We start from the raw sequence: 15,890 nt of genomic DNA, 5'->3' as shown, positions 1-15,890 counted from the left end.
GTCTCTGTTCTTCTGAGCTCATTTCAATAAATATTTCCTGCTTAATACATGTAGAGTGCCTTCTGAGTGTTCCTACATGTTGAATGTCTTTCTACACCTGCTCACAGCTAGTGGAACTATTAAGTTTATTATGCTTGATGCAGTTCCAACATTTCTGCTTCTAATGGGCATTTATAAAAGTTTGTGTTCTTACAGATTCATTTATTCAAGAAAAAAAAAATGCTGTCAATTAATTGGTGAGATTAGTCACAATTAATACAACTATAGAGCCTCCCCCTGCAGCTCTCACCTGAAGTTGTATTCCACTTAGACCTCTTAAATGACAACATACTTTGGCGTGACTAGTATTACCAAAAAAAAGCATAACTTTAATTGCTTTCTGTCTCTTTATTGTTATAATAGATATTTAAAAGCAAAGTCAGATTTAATAGAATCAATACAAAGGAAGTATCTACATCTACAAAGATGGTTCTCCTCTGGGAACCACATAAAACAAAATCATTGATGTTAAATCAAAACTTAAAAATGACTGATAGCTTAAAAACACTTATCTCTTCTTTAAAGCATTCAACAAATTACTACCAAGTAATATACAAAAAAACTTCACAATTCGGGAGAGTACTCAGTTTGAGAGGCTTTGGACATTTTGCATTACCCAAATTTCAGCCCACTCGTAAATGTTTTTGTGTGTCTGTATGTGGTGTGAAACTTTGGAAGTCTGGACATCCAACACAAGCAAAGCCAAAAATATCCACAGATTTAAACTGTTCTATAAACAGATGGTCTCGTCCTAGTACTAATACTGATGTTACATCAGTATTCTGTCTTAAATGTTAATGTGTGCTTGTTGTTCCTCATCTAGTTGACATGTGTTGTCCATTACCTTCTGCTACTGTTCTTATCATTGCTGGTATGTGCTGACCTTTACTATTAGTGGTATTGTGGTTTTTTGTTTTTTTCTTACCATTGTTGGTATGTAATTATTGCTGTTCTTCACCACTTGTGGTATCGTAGTTTTTTTTGTTTTTTTTTTTTACCATTGTTGGTACGTAATTATTACAATGTAAGTTGATGGTTGACTGTTACCTGTGGTAACACCACCAGGAATGTACTTTGTTTCTATTTTTCACACACATTTTGGTTCTATAATGTAAATACTGTCGAATAAGTTCATTCTAATTTGGTTTAGGCCTATTTTGTTCATTGTTCTGGCTTGATGTCAAAAGACAGGAGTGAGTATGTAAAACATTATTATGTTAAGTTATTTGATGATGAGAATGGGGGTTGGATTAAATACATTTTTCTTCTTCCCTCTCCTTTTCGAGTGTAGATGAATGATTTTGGAATTCTGAATTTGCATGTATACTGTAAATGCTCAAAATAAACAAACAAATGAAATGAAATGAAATATCTTACAAGCAGATATACGTAGTTGCATTACTTTTGCTGATTTACAACAATGACAATGCATATTTTGTGCTTTCCATAAGCTGATTTAGAATGACTATTCTTGGCTATGTTTTGGTATCAGAAGGTGGCGCTGTGGCCTACGTTACACATTATACACACTAATAACCAATGTAGAGGTAGCAAAGCAATCTGTTGTTTTCCATCTTGGTTTATTTTTCATGGATGAGACGGACCCATACACTTCCTGTTGTATCAGATGTTTTCACTCTTTATCTGAATGTTCACTATATAAAAATCTATCTGAAAAAGGTGTTTCCATTTCCCCTTGCACTAATTTATTCTTATTTTGAAAAGGGCAAAAACTTTCATAAAGCAATCCAGCTGGTTTCATTTTGTTTTTTCCCCAAAATTTGTAAAAAAAAAAAAAAAAAATCAAATATAAACCTTGACAATGCACTTTTTTTCATGCGTGTTTATTTTTGTCTTTTTTTTATTGCTCATTTCTGTGTAAACCAGTGGGCAACTGAGAAGCATATCTCCCCTTTTACATCTTTGTTATTGGTTTTATTTCTACTCTCTCAGGGAAGATTTCAAGCTGTGCAGATGGAAAATATAATTCATTATCATGCTTTAACACATGGCCATCAAACTGACAGCCAGTGTTGTGCCTCATTAATCACTTATTTTGCTGCGGGATCCAGACTCTACCAACTGGTCCTGATGATCAATGGGATACTACAACCGGCAGCCTCTGTTTTTGACGTGGGTGTTACACCTAATTGTCCATGTGTCTTTACTGACAGCTGTGAAATAGTTGTAGATAAAGTCATCCACTTCAGAATACAGATGAGCATCAACGGCAACTGGAGTGCTAACGCTGAGATGTCCACACCATCTGTCTCTTCCTCTCTGTCTCTGCCCTCATAAATATTAACTACAGACCCTCAGTAGAAACACGGGCCATCAATAATGCAGCTTTCCAAAATGCTTTTCCCCAAATAATTGTAGCTAGAAGCCAAGTCCTGGAGACAACCTCTAAGGTGTCCTATGGCTGTGGTGCCACTGCTTCATTTTGCCTAAATAATCACTTCACATGGAGACGAAGCTTTATGAATGAAAAAAAGGGGCTTTCAACAAGTCGATCAACCATGAATGATGGTAAAAAAACAAAACAGCACATGTAAAATTCAAGAAAAAGGGGATGTTCACAGTGAAAAGTGTAATTTCCTTATTACCTCATTTCTTTACAGCAGCACTGAGTTATATGGGCAACGTGGTCGAGCATTTCCTGTAGCAAGCAATTAACCTTTTTGCCTTTGGCTGTAATTAATATAAAAACATCAGATACGCAGCTGTTTTGCAACATAATCAACATTAGCACACTTTAGCAACACTGGGAAAGGCAATTAAACACTCCTGAGAGGAAAAAGCCACAGGAAATGAATGTGGGCACAGAGCTAATCAGTAAATAACAAACACTTGACTTTATTTAAGAAAATCCTGTGTACTTTTTGACATCATGTATTTCTAGGTTTTCAGGTTTTCTGTTTAACCACAAACACTAACAAAATCGACCGCAGCAAATCATTACAAACTTCATGCATGTGCGATTTGAGCATTTAATGCCTATTTGTCCCAAATCATTGATCCAACACCCGCATGTCGATTGATCTCCAATAATGTTAATGCACAAGTGCACCATAATGTTGCATAATACGTACTGTTGGGTATAAGTGTTAAAGGTTATTGATAAGCAGACCCAGGACAATGTGATTCTTGTGACCTCTGACCGTTGATCTATGACCTCTTTCTATAAGTAATGACCCCTAAAACATCAGAATTGTCCCTGTATGCATGCATTAAAACACACACAGCTCAGACAACCAGACCAATTCATGTATGAACGCGCAGTTTCTACTGTCAAATAACCACTTATATTTGACTCTTTCATTCTGCTTCTCACTGCAGAAAAGAAAATATGTACTGAAATAGAAAAATAAAGGCCACATCCTCTACTGAAACTAAGAGTGGAACAAAATATCAATGCAGGAATTTGTCGTTTTGTACAACAACACAATGGCACATGTAGAGGTAGACTGTGTGTGTGTGTGTGTGTGTGTGTGTGTGTGTCCTTGGCTTTTTTGTCATCTTTTGTATCATCTCAATTAACCCATAAAGGCCCAGTGCTACCTTTGTGACAGTTCCCAAATGAATTTTCCTCTCTATTTAACCTTTCTTAAGAGATTTATCACCATTTATTATAATATTATCATCTGTATTTTGCATTTTTTCAGTGAAAATCAGGTATTTTCCTATGTTTAATTCACTGATCATGTAGATGTTCATAGAAGCTCAGATTGAAGTTGAGGATTATTATATCAAAAACAGAGAAAACAGAAGAAAACGTGACTTTTTCAGTAAAGTATATCATTAACTAAACATAAAAACAAGAACCTCCACTGTAATTTATCAAAATAAGTGAATCAATGTTGTAGAAGATGACGGGGTTTCTGCGTTCACTATGAAGCCCCTGAAAGTCCAAATGGGTCATATCTGATGACCATAACAAGATGACAAACTGTATTTTACACCAGTTATTTATATGTATTGATAGGATTAGTGGATCTGCAGGTATTAAACAATTTAGATCAATAGATGCTTTTGGTCACTGGAAGTTGTTTGAGTCTTTATGGGTTAGTTTCAAATTTTCAGTCACAAAGTTGTGAATGAATATAGAGTTCTCTCTCTCTCTTTTTTTTTTTACTTTGTTATTTTTTCGTCTACTAGCTTCAGTATGTAATCTAATTTTTGTTATAGTGCAACCCATGATTCCCAGGACTCAGAAACAGTGTGAAGGACTGAATATGTAACAACTATCTTATATGAGCCCTGATATTGCAGAATGTATATAAGCCTATTTTAAAGTAAGAAACCCATTTCTGTTTTTTTTTTTTTTTTCTTTCCTGTCTCATTCACAGGAGTATGTGCCACTGCTCATGCACTTTAATCAGCTACTCCACCCCTCACTGAGCCCATAGCTCCTCTGTGGGTAGTGTGTCCTTGCATGTCTCTGTCGCCAACACTTGCGACACACAAACCTAAAACAGTACACAGACACTTTTTGACAGACACATTCTCCTATCACACAGTTGAATGGAAAGATGAGCTGGTTTCTACTCCTGGGGCAGAGGCTGAAAACACACACACACACACAAAGAGGATACACTGTCACAACTGGCTGACTTGTAGCATATGGATATTCCCCATTCACTTCCACTGAGGAGGCTTGATCCAAAACTACTGGACCTGACAGGAAAACTCCTCCTGGCTTTGAGTCCCATTTAACAAAAGACAAACAATGCTGTGCAGGGAAAGTAGCCGGTGCTTTTCTGCTGAAGTCGTTGCACAGTTGAGTACATCTGGTAAATGTTATCTTGACATATGCCTGTTTCTCTTTCCCTGATGCTACAGTGACACAGCTTCTGCGTGCAGCTGCTGACTTCTGAGGTTTCCCCCCGCTCAGGCTTGACCTGGCAGTGACTCACCGATTTCGCAGCTCTCTCCAGAGAAGCCCTGAGGACAGTAGCAGCTATAGCCATCACCTTCCTGCAGGCAGCTCCCTCCATGGAGACAAGGGTTGGTCTGACATGGGTTGTTCTCTACCGTAAAGAGAGATTCAGAGTGACAGAGGAAAGAAACGTAAATGACAAATTTTTATTCATAATTTATTTTCTACAAGGAAAAAGCATTACAAAAGTGACTCCAGTGTGGACGAACCATGACAGGAAATGAGCTAACGCTACCTCTTGACCAGCCTCTGACAGAGACAAAGGAAGAGTGAGGAGTGAGCAGACAGTATGTGGACTCATCTCTGTCACTATGACACTACAAGGTGACAGATTTGCTGTTTTTGCATCTGTCATGGCCCTGTTTATCATCACTGATGTTGTCCAGGCGAAGGACAACATGCTGAGTTGACCCCCTCCTGTTGTTCTCCTGATTCACATCCCAGGTTTCAGTGATATGCCAAGGTCCTCATAAATTAGCTGATCATTGCCCAGTTATGCACACTGGCGGGCACCTATTTTATGGCACATTACAATGTTGCAGAGAAGGTAATAAACACATTTTATGTTGCTGGGCTATAACTCCTTGCTTCTTCATGGGGAAATGTTTTGGCGGATGAACAGGGGAGATTGAGGAGATTAAGTTGTAATTATTGCTCTTACATTTTAGGATGGGACAGAGGGAGGAGCAGAATTTGACAAGGACGGTTAGAGCGCAGTGTGGGCGTCTGGCTTTTTTATTCTGTGTGCAAAGAGGGACTGTGGGGAACCAGCTAGATTAAGTGTCTTTTTATTACCCAATCCTGATAGGATTGCAGCCCCTGACACAATCTGTCAGGCCATCTTATACACTGCATCTTCTCCATAATAACAGGCAGACTCACTTAATGATGTATAAGGAGAGATGCTGTGCTGAACACAAAGTGCAGTCCCCTTGAAAGCCAAGAAATTCCATCATTTGTGTATGTGTGTGTGTGTGCATGTGCATGTGTGTGTATGTGTGTCAGTTCACACATATATGAGAGCATCATGTGTGTAACTCTGCATGACCCTGTACGCTACTGAGATATGTAACATGAGTGTGTGTTCAATTTCGTGTTTAACAGGGTGATAGACTTCTACTACCGCAGAGAGGCGGGTGTTGATATGCTGCACAGAGGAGATGATGGAAAAGCTGTCTTTGAAAATGCATAAAAGTGATTGTCTGAATGAGAAAAACCATTAGGAGAAAGACTCATTTCTTAAACTAACACTGAGGGAGAAAAACATCACAGTATGTGATTTGAATACATATACATTGCTCAAATGTTAAACATGCACTGACAGACATCTGCCGACATTGAAAAGTGATTGACATGTGTCCAGTGTATATATCTGGTACGGATGAAAAATATTAGATATAAAGAAAACTGAGAAGAAGTGAAGACAGTCACTAATGTGAATCATCTAAACTGACACAAACATTATAATCCATTGTTATTCACAAAATGATAATATTACAGGTGTTATATTGGTTATGTAAACTGCATATTTTGTTTGGATACATCAAATCAGGTCTTATTACTAATGATAATGGTTTGTAATTAAAGCTGGAGAAGCCAACATCAGGGAGATAAAAATTAAATTAAATTAAAAAAAAAAAAGCAAAAATCTGTAAATACACAGCTCCTTTACACTCTCTCCTCTTAGTTCAAATAAACAAGACTAAATAAAAAAACATAAATGAACCTGAGGATGTTTCATGTTGCTATGGGAAACTGAGTGCTTCTATCACAAGACATTAGAATGGACAGAGAAACAGAACCATGTCCAGGTTTTGTCTGATAGAGTCTGAACAGCAACCAGCAATTACAGCTGATAAACATGCATTTAACTCTCACACTCACCAATCCTTTATTCTACAGCCTGAAAACACAGACACGGAGTAGATGCCGACATCACGTGTCCTCTCACACCACATGAATTACAATATGCTGAAAGGAAATTATGGATTTTTTGGCCCGGTAATGCTAAAAAGACACTGCAGCTTTAAGATAAGGAAGATACACTGATGTTTTATGAGTGACTGGAGCAATCTTTGCACATGTATAACATCCATTCAGAATATGTATCTACTCTCTTTATTGGAATAATGACAAAAACAGCAACATTCAAATGTAGTCACTGTTACTGCCAGCAGGTTAAGCAGTATCTAAGATGACGAAAAACCTCAGTTTTCTTTCATTTCTGCTGTTCACAGGTAAATTTGCCAGCGTAATCTGAAAGCTGGTTTTGATTCAAAGTTGGGTTTTATTTACTTTAGATGACACATTGAAAATATCAGAACCTTATATATTTAGAGAACATGCTTTTGGAGCTAACTGCTTTTATAAAAATGCTTACACCACCTTCAGCTGTAAGTGGTTGGGGTAGTAATCCAGTGTGAAATTTGCTGTCTTTGTTGAAAGACCAAGGTGCCTTTTTACTGAGAATCAAATAGAATAAATGTGTGTATATGTGGTGTGTGCTGTAAAACTCTAGTGAACTGGACGCAGAGGAACATCAGACTGAAAAAAGATTTTAAATTGAAGCTAAATACAGAAATAGAAGATGAGTGAAGTTATGTTGTGCACATCTGAAACTCCCTTCCCATATATCTAAGGAAGCTTTTATGCAGGTTTGGGTTTAAACCTCAGCTCCACGTATGTTTCTCTGCTTTGAATTGCAGCCCAGGCAGACATGTATCTGCTGCAGAGGAAAAGGCAGTGGTGCACTCAGTGTGTCTGACAGCTAAGGGCCAGGTCATCGACTAGCCTTAGCAAAAAAAGACTTCAGTATCCAGAGGTGAAATTCACACGGCCATTTCCCCAGTCAATCACACTGTGCATCCATTGTGTGTGTGTGTGTGTGTGTGTAGGCTTGCATGTACTTAATATCGCAATACATTTTTCTTTGTAAACGCCATTTGAAACCATTTATCGACAGAGCTTGACAACTTCCAGCAAAACTGCCCCAATAACGAGATGAAGAGGACTTTTGTACAAGCGGTGATAGATGACGGCTGTGCTGCAGACTGAGAGCTGACTTGTGTAGCTGTAGCACAAGAGGACATTGATCCAATCTGCAGACAATTAGTAACGACTTATTACACACAAATGAGTTGGTGTTCTTCCCCATCTGTCCTCAAAGGAGTCGCCTAAAGACACAGTACTGAAATCATATGCACACTGTAGAGAACTGACACAGCAAATATGAATTGGCTATCAGCATTCTGGTCCGTGCATAATTTCCGTTGTGCTTGTAGGAGCAAATAACAACAAGCATCTTAAAAAGACATACGACTGGTTTTAATGTTTCAAGATTCACATCAGTGTTTTTTTTTCAGTGGATGACATTTTGCTATTGTCTTAAAGGTCCTGAACAAAGAATTCGTTTAAAGTGAATTGCAGCGACACCTTCAGCTGGAATCGGTGGTGTTTTTAAGGGACAAAGACTCCGCTTCCCATGAGCACTAGCACCTACTGTCATAAGGGCATAACTCTGACCAAGGCGTGCAGTTGAAGCTGATGAATGAGGAGCGGATCCTCTTTACAACTCTGCATTTCTTCTTTCAAGACAGCAACTTGCAGGTGCAAATAAAGAGACGTTTGAAACACAAGCAAACTTCATAAAGTCCGTTTGTAGGTAGTTTAGTAACTAGCGTGAAAACAAAAGTGATACCAAGTCCGACTCCTGCGTCTATGTCTCTTTTGCTCCAGAGCTCCGGAGTGTTACACACAGACCCGTGTTTAAGACGTGTCCCAATAATATATTTGCTCTAGCTTTTCCACGAAGTATTCAGTCATGTTCATAAATGACTTCAATCATTCAACATCATCATTCTGCATTAGCAGTTCAGCTCTAGCTGCTTCAGCCTTCTGCATTCACACTATTCTACTTTTATAGAATTGTCTTGTTCCTGAAGGACAGTTTAGTATCCACGCCCCGGCATGAACATTCAACTCCATACGGAACCATTTCAGTCTCACCTTCCAAAGCCCTTAGTTTGGACTGAAATAATACTCCAAATAAAACAGATTACCAACATCACAGCGCTAGCCCTGTGGCTAACACACAAGTGTTTACTAATGCCCTGTTTCCACTATGTGGTATCGGCTCGACTCGACTCAACTCGGCCTTTTTGCGTTTCCATTACGAAAAAGGACCTGGAATCTGGTACCCGGTACTAGTTTTTTGGTATCACCTCCGCCGAGGTTCCAGGACTGGGGACCAGATACTAAAACATGACGTGTAAACACTGCAGACCACTGATTGGTCAGACAGTTGTCTCTGTGACCCGCCCTTTTACAAAAAAACAGATGCGGAAGTTGACAGTAAATATAGCGGTAGGCTAATCCACATGATGACAGCCTGTAAAACTACACCATGGTTTGTCGAGGAGGTTCGGACATAAAAATTCAGCATGATCTTGACGAGACAACACGCAATGAGCGAGTTTATCAGCAACTCTCTGAGCAGATGACACAGAAGTAACGCGCCACATCGCTATGACATCCAGGTAGCCCTAAGTTGGTAGTATCCTGTAATGGAAACGGTCTCCAGAAATAGGACCTGGTACCCAAGTCGAGTCGAGCCAAGCTGAGCCGAGCCGCTTCCACGTAGTGGAAACACAGCATAAGTGTTTGACTGAGCTACCAACAGCCACTATAGTCAAGTCCAAAGTTCCAATGCAGATGTATAGAGAACAGAAGCATTCTATACCTGTGGAGAAGGAAGAGGGACAACTCCAGCTCTGTTTTCATTCCTGTTAACTTCCTTAGTTCTATCCATCGGTTCAATGCAGAGGTTTGCCGGTGTTTTAGCCGGTGCTCCATCACTCTCCCGTTTAGTTTTCTTTTTCTTTTTTCTTTCTACCAGTCCAGCTCCAGTTCCAGTGTCCACCATTACAACTAAATAAATCCAAGAAATCCAATTCTTTAGGAAAAAGGACAGATCTTACTCCTCATTTGTTCATCTTACTTTTCACTACTGCTGGTCAGTGTGTTGTTGTCATAGTAACATAAGACTGCCGTAAAGCAGTCCAGACTTGTCCGACCCGGCCAGGGATGCTGGAAATGGCATTTGGAAATAACCTGCTTTGGTGCTGATAATCTCATTTTAAATTGCAGACTACGATCAGCCATATATATAAAATGAGACTTGTTCAAGATCACGCAGAAAGTGTGTTCAGCTGGTTTAATTAGGGGAGTAGGTGTTTTCAAAGATGCTGATCTAAAAATGAACAGGCAGGTGAAAATGGATTTTAAAAAGTGTGAGTGAGAGAGAAAGAGTGGAGAAAGAGTGGAAGAATTCAGATTTAGCTTAGAGAGGCACATGTATGAGAGAAAACGAGAGAAGAGGCGATAGACTGAGAATGAGAAAGGAAAAGGGAGGGCGGAAAGTCACAGAGGGAGCTATCATACATTTCCTCCTCTCTTAATGCTTGCTGTTGGCTTATGATTAATTACACAGTGGTCTTAAAATAGGTCGCCGTTTCCATTCCTACTGTGTCTTTCTTTCTGTATGAAAAAAATGAAAGCGCAGCAGTTAGAGTCTGTGTAGTGTGCTTTAAGACACATAAAACAGGCAGTTAGTGTTAAACACAGACATACGATTGTCATACCTTACAGAGCTACTGCAAACACTTTTCAGTCCCGTGCAGAATTTCCTACCATATTCTGCTCTGTGTGACATTTTACAGCTCTTTGGGGTCATCTTAAGTTTTTTAAGCCTCTCGGGAGAGAGATTATCTAGGCGCTGTGACATATTTGGGAAGCTACTCCCTGATGTCAACGAATACATCCACTCAGGATTTAGAATGGACCATAAAAGCGGATTGCGATAGGGGAAATGTCTTGTGTCATATGAAGTCTGAAGCGGAGTAGTTGGCAAAATTTCACCGAATGAAAGCCTGCTGACAGAAACACTGAATGCTGCATGAATAAATGTGTAGCACAGACACACACTGCACACACATTTACTGTATATACACCTGCTTATCGCCCACTACGTTGCCGTGCTTAGACCCACTGAACCCTGTAATAGCTTTGCTGAGAGAGAGATCATACCTTTCATACCTTTGCCTGTTCAAGTGTTTCCCCTCTATGAGCTTGATAAGCCATCACCTGGACACTGTGAGAGACACCCCTTTAAAATTTAATACTACAGTACATCCCTTAAAGGTACCGAGGCACACACAACGGTTTAATACAGTCAGTGTTGTCATCTTCGAGAGGCTTGATGCATCTGTAGTGTGAAATATTCATATTGGCACTTGCACGGTGGCTACGGTGAACATGTGTTTTACGTGTTTAGTGATGATACAGAGCAGGAGACACCATACATAATTTATCAGGGCATTAGTGGAAGCATGTCTGTCAATTCTACATGTAACGAGGTCCTACTGTACAAATAAACACATCTGAGCAAATATCTGAGAAAAAAAAATAAAAATAATAATTTATGATGGGTTATAAACTGGATTATGTTCATATTGAAGGTCATCTTTTCATTGCTTTCAGATTTGATTAGATGCACTGGCCTTTTATGCAAAATGCTCCAGTCAAAATAATTGCTGAAAACATGACCAGACTAAGAATTGCTGAATGATGAATGGGTCTGAATTCAGGAGGGAGTAATTAAACTCTTTCATTATATTTGTGTTTTGGATTTTTAGTTGGGTCCAAGGACCTTCGCTCCAAAACGTGGGAAAAAAAGCCAATGTGGAGGTGAAGTCTTAAAGTTGCAATACCACTGATGGCCACTGGCACAAGTGATCTGGTTACTGTCTTGTAAAAATCAGATCTGAGGTCAAATAATACAGTTTCTTTCTTTAAAATAAAACACTTGAGGCTTGATTGTAGTTGTACTTTTTAAGTTACGATAATCAGGCCATAGAAGGATTTAGTCACATGGTTGATTAAGTTGATTGTTTTCCTGTCAGTAAACTAGTGCTTAGCATTAGCTTACCCATGAAGACCCTGGAGATGGCTGATTCTTTGTGCGCCAACAACTCTGCCATTTTTGTCCCAATATGGTTCGTTTAAGCTCCAAAAACACAACACGTCAATGGGCTCTATGCACAGCTCCACTACTTCCTGAACTTCAGGTAGCTCCTTTATTTCCTGTCTTTCATTATTGGACACACTGATTTCATCCAGGTGTGTCTGCTACTTCTTGTTGCGATTACTGATTAATTAGGCACACCCGGATTAATCAGTGTGTCCAAACTTCAACTTCAACTTCAAACTTGGTATACAGCTTCTTTATGATGATGTCAACACAAGGTATTGAAATTGTTTCGATCTGGATCTGATTCTGGATTTGGTGCAACTTTGAAAAATTTTCCCATTATAAGAGATAGGAAGTGGATTGATCCAATAAATCAGTAAGAATCAATGATATCAAGTTGAAATTTGAAATTTTTCACAGATCTGATTGGAATATGACCAAAACATGGGCTATTTCTGTAATATAATAAATACACAGAACTGGGTGATAATAAATGACATCTGGATACATTTCCCAAAGCTTTTAATTTGGCTACAGGGCCATTGGTCCTATTTTTTCATTAAGGTTGTGGGCATTTGTCTTGTGGGCATTTGTCATGGAATCGTGCCACACATGTATCTTGAATATATCAGATCAGAGATGCTGTATCGAGATGCGTATCGTATCAGCCTTACAACTAAGATTCCCAACCCTAGTTCAGACAGCAGGTCTTAATGCACTATTTGGATTTTCTGGTGAAATCAGATTTTTTTGTGTGCTGGTTCATATTACACATTAAAAGTAACTTTTGTCAGTTTTGAGTCTGAACTGAATGTGACCCTGAAGTGACCTGCCTGCACAAAAGAGGTCCTGATGTAATATGTGACCACGCAGGCATGCACTGCGTTTATGGAAGTAAATACATTTTTCCCACTGCTCCTCCTCATGGGATGCAGAATTGTGACGTTTGTCGCATTTCAATGACTTAAAGTTCAGATAAATGCAACCTGGCCGTTCAGACTGAAGTCGCATTGAAAAATATCAGATACGTATGGGATTTAGGACCACGTATGACGGTCGGATTTGAAAAAAATTGGATTTGTGCTGTTCAAAGTGTCTTTAACAGATCGGATACAGGTCACACATTGGCAAAAAAATCAGATTTGGGCCACATTAGCCTGCAGTCTGAATGTAGCCTCTATCACATGTATAACCCTACAGCTCCAATAAAACCAATAGACAGAACTTCCATCTTTCAGGTCACGTTAGTAAAAAGAGAAAAACCCTTTCTATAGATTGGCCTTGGTTTCTGCACCTTCAGGAGACATGCCCCGGGCAAGAGAGACCAGTTCATATTTTTTCATGATTTTGAAACCTAATGTTATCTACTCAGTTCTTTTAATCATTAAAATTTGGATTTTGAGGTGTTTAATAAAACATTTTTCTGTGGTGTGACAAGATGTGAGGACATTCTTTTTTATTTAACCCATAAAGACCCAAACATCCACCACCGACCAAAACCATCTACTGATCTAAACTGTTTAATCCCTGTTGATCCATTAATCCTATCAATACATGCAAATAATTGGTGTAAAATACAGTTTGTCATCTTTTCATGGTCATCAGATATGACCCATTTGGACGTTCAGAGGCTCCGTAGTGAACGTGGAAACACTGTCATCTTCTACAACATTGATTCACCAGTAAAACCCATGGAGTTGGATCACTGACAGTAGATGTAGATAATTGGTTTACTTTCAGTTAATGATATATTTTGCTGAAAAAAAAAAAATCACTATTTCTTCAGTTTTCTCTGTTTTTCATATATTAACCCTCACTTTTAACCTGAGCTTTTATGAACATCTACAGGATCAGTAAATTAAATAAAGGGCAATACCTGATTTTCATTGAAAAAAAGCAAAATAAAGATGTTAAAATGACAATAAATGCTGATAAATCACTTCAGAAAGGTTAAATAAAGAGAAAAAAATTATTTTTAAACTGTCACAAAAGTAGAACTGGGTCTTGATGGGTTAAAGCTTTATTTTACCAGGCAGGATAATGAAAATAGCTTCTTATTTGTACCACCAGCCTGGAAAGTGCAAGAAAACACTTACAGGGGAAGAAACAGGAGGAGGGACGAAAACAAACACAAACAAGATACATAGTTATCACTGTTTTTACACACATAGACAGACTTGTTTACCAGTATGACCCTAAGTTTCAAGGTCACCACTGGACAGAGTTCATGGATCTACTCGAGTTTTGCAATACGAACCATACATCTACGCAACCCCTCACAGGAGATGAGCTGCAATTACTGAATACACACACAAACCAGAGGAATTATGAAACCTATTTGTGCTGAAATACACACAACAGTCGATGCAGACCCTAATGCAGCCTTAGAGTTATATAAATCTGATTGCTTTACAGGTGTGTGCTACTTAAGGACTGAGACGTGGGTGAGGAAAGATGAAGAAATGTACAGAGACAGAGGTTATGTTTACTTGTTGGTGGAGTTGCTCTGGTTTGGGTTGATGATGTCAGTCTGCAGAGTCGGACAAACTAACATGAGCACAAACTGCCGGTGTGCAGTATTACAGCAAATGTTTCAACCCCATGGTATATGAGGTCATACACACAGCAGCACCTTTCCTCTCTAAAACCAGGCTTCCACCTCTACAGTTTATTCCTCTGCACCACCTGTCAGTCTAAAGCAATAACTCTGAGATGTGTAAAAGGGAAGCAAAGAAGAAAAACATTCATGTATCTTCTTACTAGAATGGAAATACCTATTCAGCTCTCATAGCCTTTCACAGCCTTTTACATCAATAATGTGACAAAGAATTACAAGTAGTTATTTTGATTTTTCGACATACTTCAGTGTACAAATGCTTTTATCTTTTTATTTTTTCATTCAGTTTGAGCATTTATACTCCCAGTGCCTCAGGCAAGCTTTTTCTCTTAACTGTTCAATGGTTACATTCCAATTTAAGTAGTGAACAGTGCGTCTAAACCTTGCTGCGTGGTCATTATGCACCAAAAGCATAGAGCTAAGATGATGTGATAAATTAATGTGGACGTGTGGGTATAAAGGCCAAATATAATACAGTATGATTAACCTCAAGGGTCACATATAACATCAGTTAATGTTAATAAAAATAATAAAGTGCAGCACTGATCATATTTTGCCTCCTAATACAAAACAACTGACAGATCTGATGAGTGCTGAATGTTAAGAAAACATTCTATACAACTTTATATTTCTACTGTACATGTCAGAGTAGTAGTTGTAGTCGTAGAAGTAGTAGTTTATTCGGCCGTTAATTACTTTAAACAACAAACAAAAAACAACATATCCATTGTTCCATATACAATGTGACCGAAAGGTTTTAGGCTAAAGTACAGACTTATTTTGCCTAACCCTATTTACACTTAACACAATGTTTCCACATGAAAACAAACAAACAAAACATTTTCTATGTAATCACTGCTAAATACACAACAGAGGAGAATACATATTTAATTTAATTCAGGTAAATCATGTCCTTATCTCAACGACCAATGTTGATCCTAGTCTTTTAAACAAGTATTTTCTTTAGTCAACCCTCAGCTCTATATTTTTGAATAATGGTTAATTTTCCTACATTCAAACATGTCCTGGATGGAAGGAGGGAGAAGATTATTGTGTGCCTTGTACATCACAACCACTGTATTAAGGTCAACAAGATCATGTATTTTCAGTAAATTAAGCTCTTAAGTTTGTTGGTGCATAAAAATCTGCATTAGCAATAATTCTTATTACCTTTTTTGGAAGTAAAAAGATAGGATGAATATTTGAATAGTAGTAGAGGGAAATATTGTGTTTTTTTTTTCTTGTACCCCGCCCCCCAAAGGGGAGGC

The 15,890-nt window shown here is 38.5% G+C and overlaps 1 protein-coding gene across 1 annotated transcript in view; it reads right to left on the bottom strand.

The window, feature by feature from the left end:
* The window catches only part of ncanb (neurocan b), a 212,827-nt gene that overhangs the window by 103,603 nt on the left and 93,334 nt on the right, over positions 1-15,890 (bottom strand). Inside the window, exon 9 of the mRNA XM_030132949.1 lies at positions 4,956-5,069. Coding sequence (XP_029988809.1) covers positions 4,956-5,069 — 114 coding nt within the window. The remainder of the gene's footprint in view (positions 1-4,955; positions 5,070-15,890) is intronic.

Source organism: Sphaeramia orbicularis, chromosome 4 (genome assembly GCF_902148855.1).
Source record: "Sphaeramia orbicularis chromosome 4, fSphaOr1.1, whole genome shotgun sequence".
Taxonomy (NCBI): Eukaryota; Metazoa; Chordata; class Actinopteri; order Kurtiformes; family Apogonidae; genus Sphaeramia; species Sphaeramia orbicularis.
The sequence above is the reverse complement of the archived record's forward strand: the minus strand, read 5'-3'. Positions and strand labels throughout refer to the sequence as shown.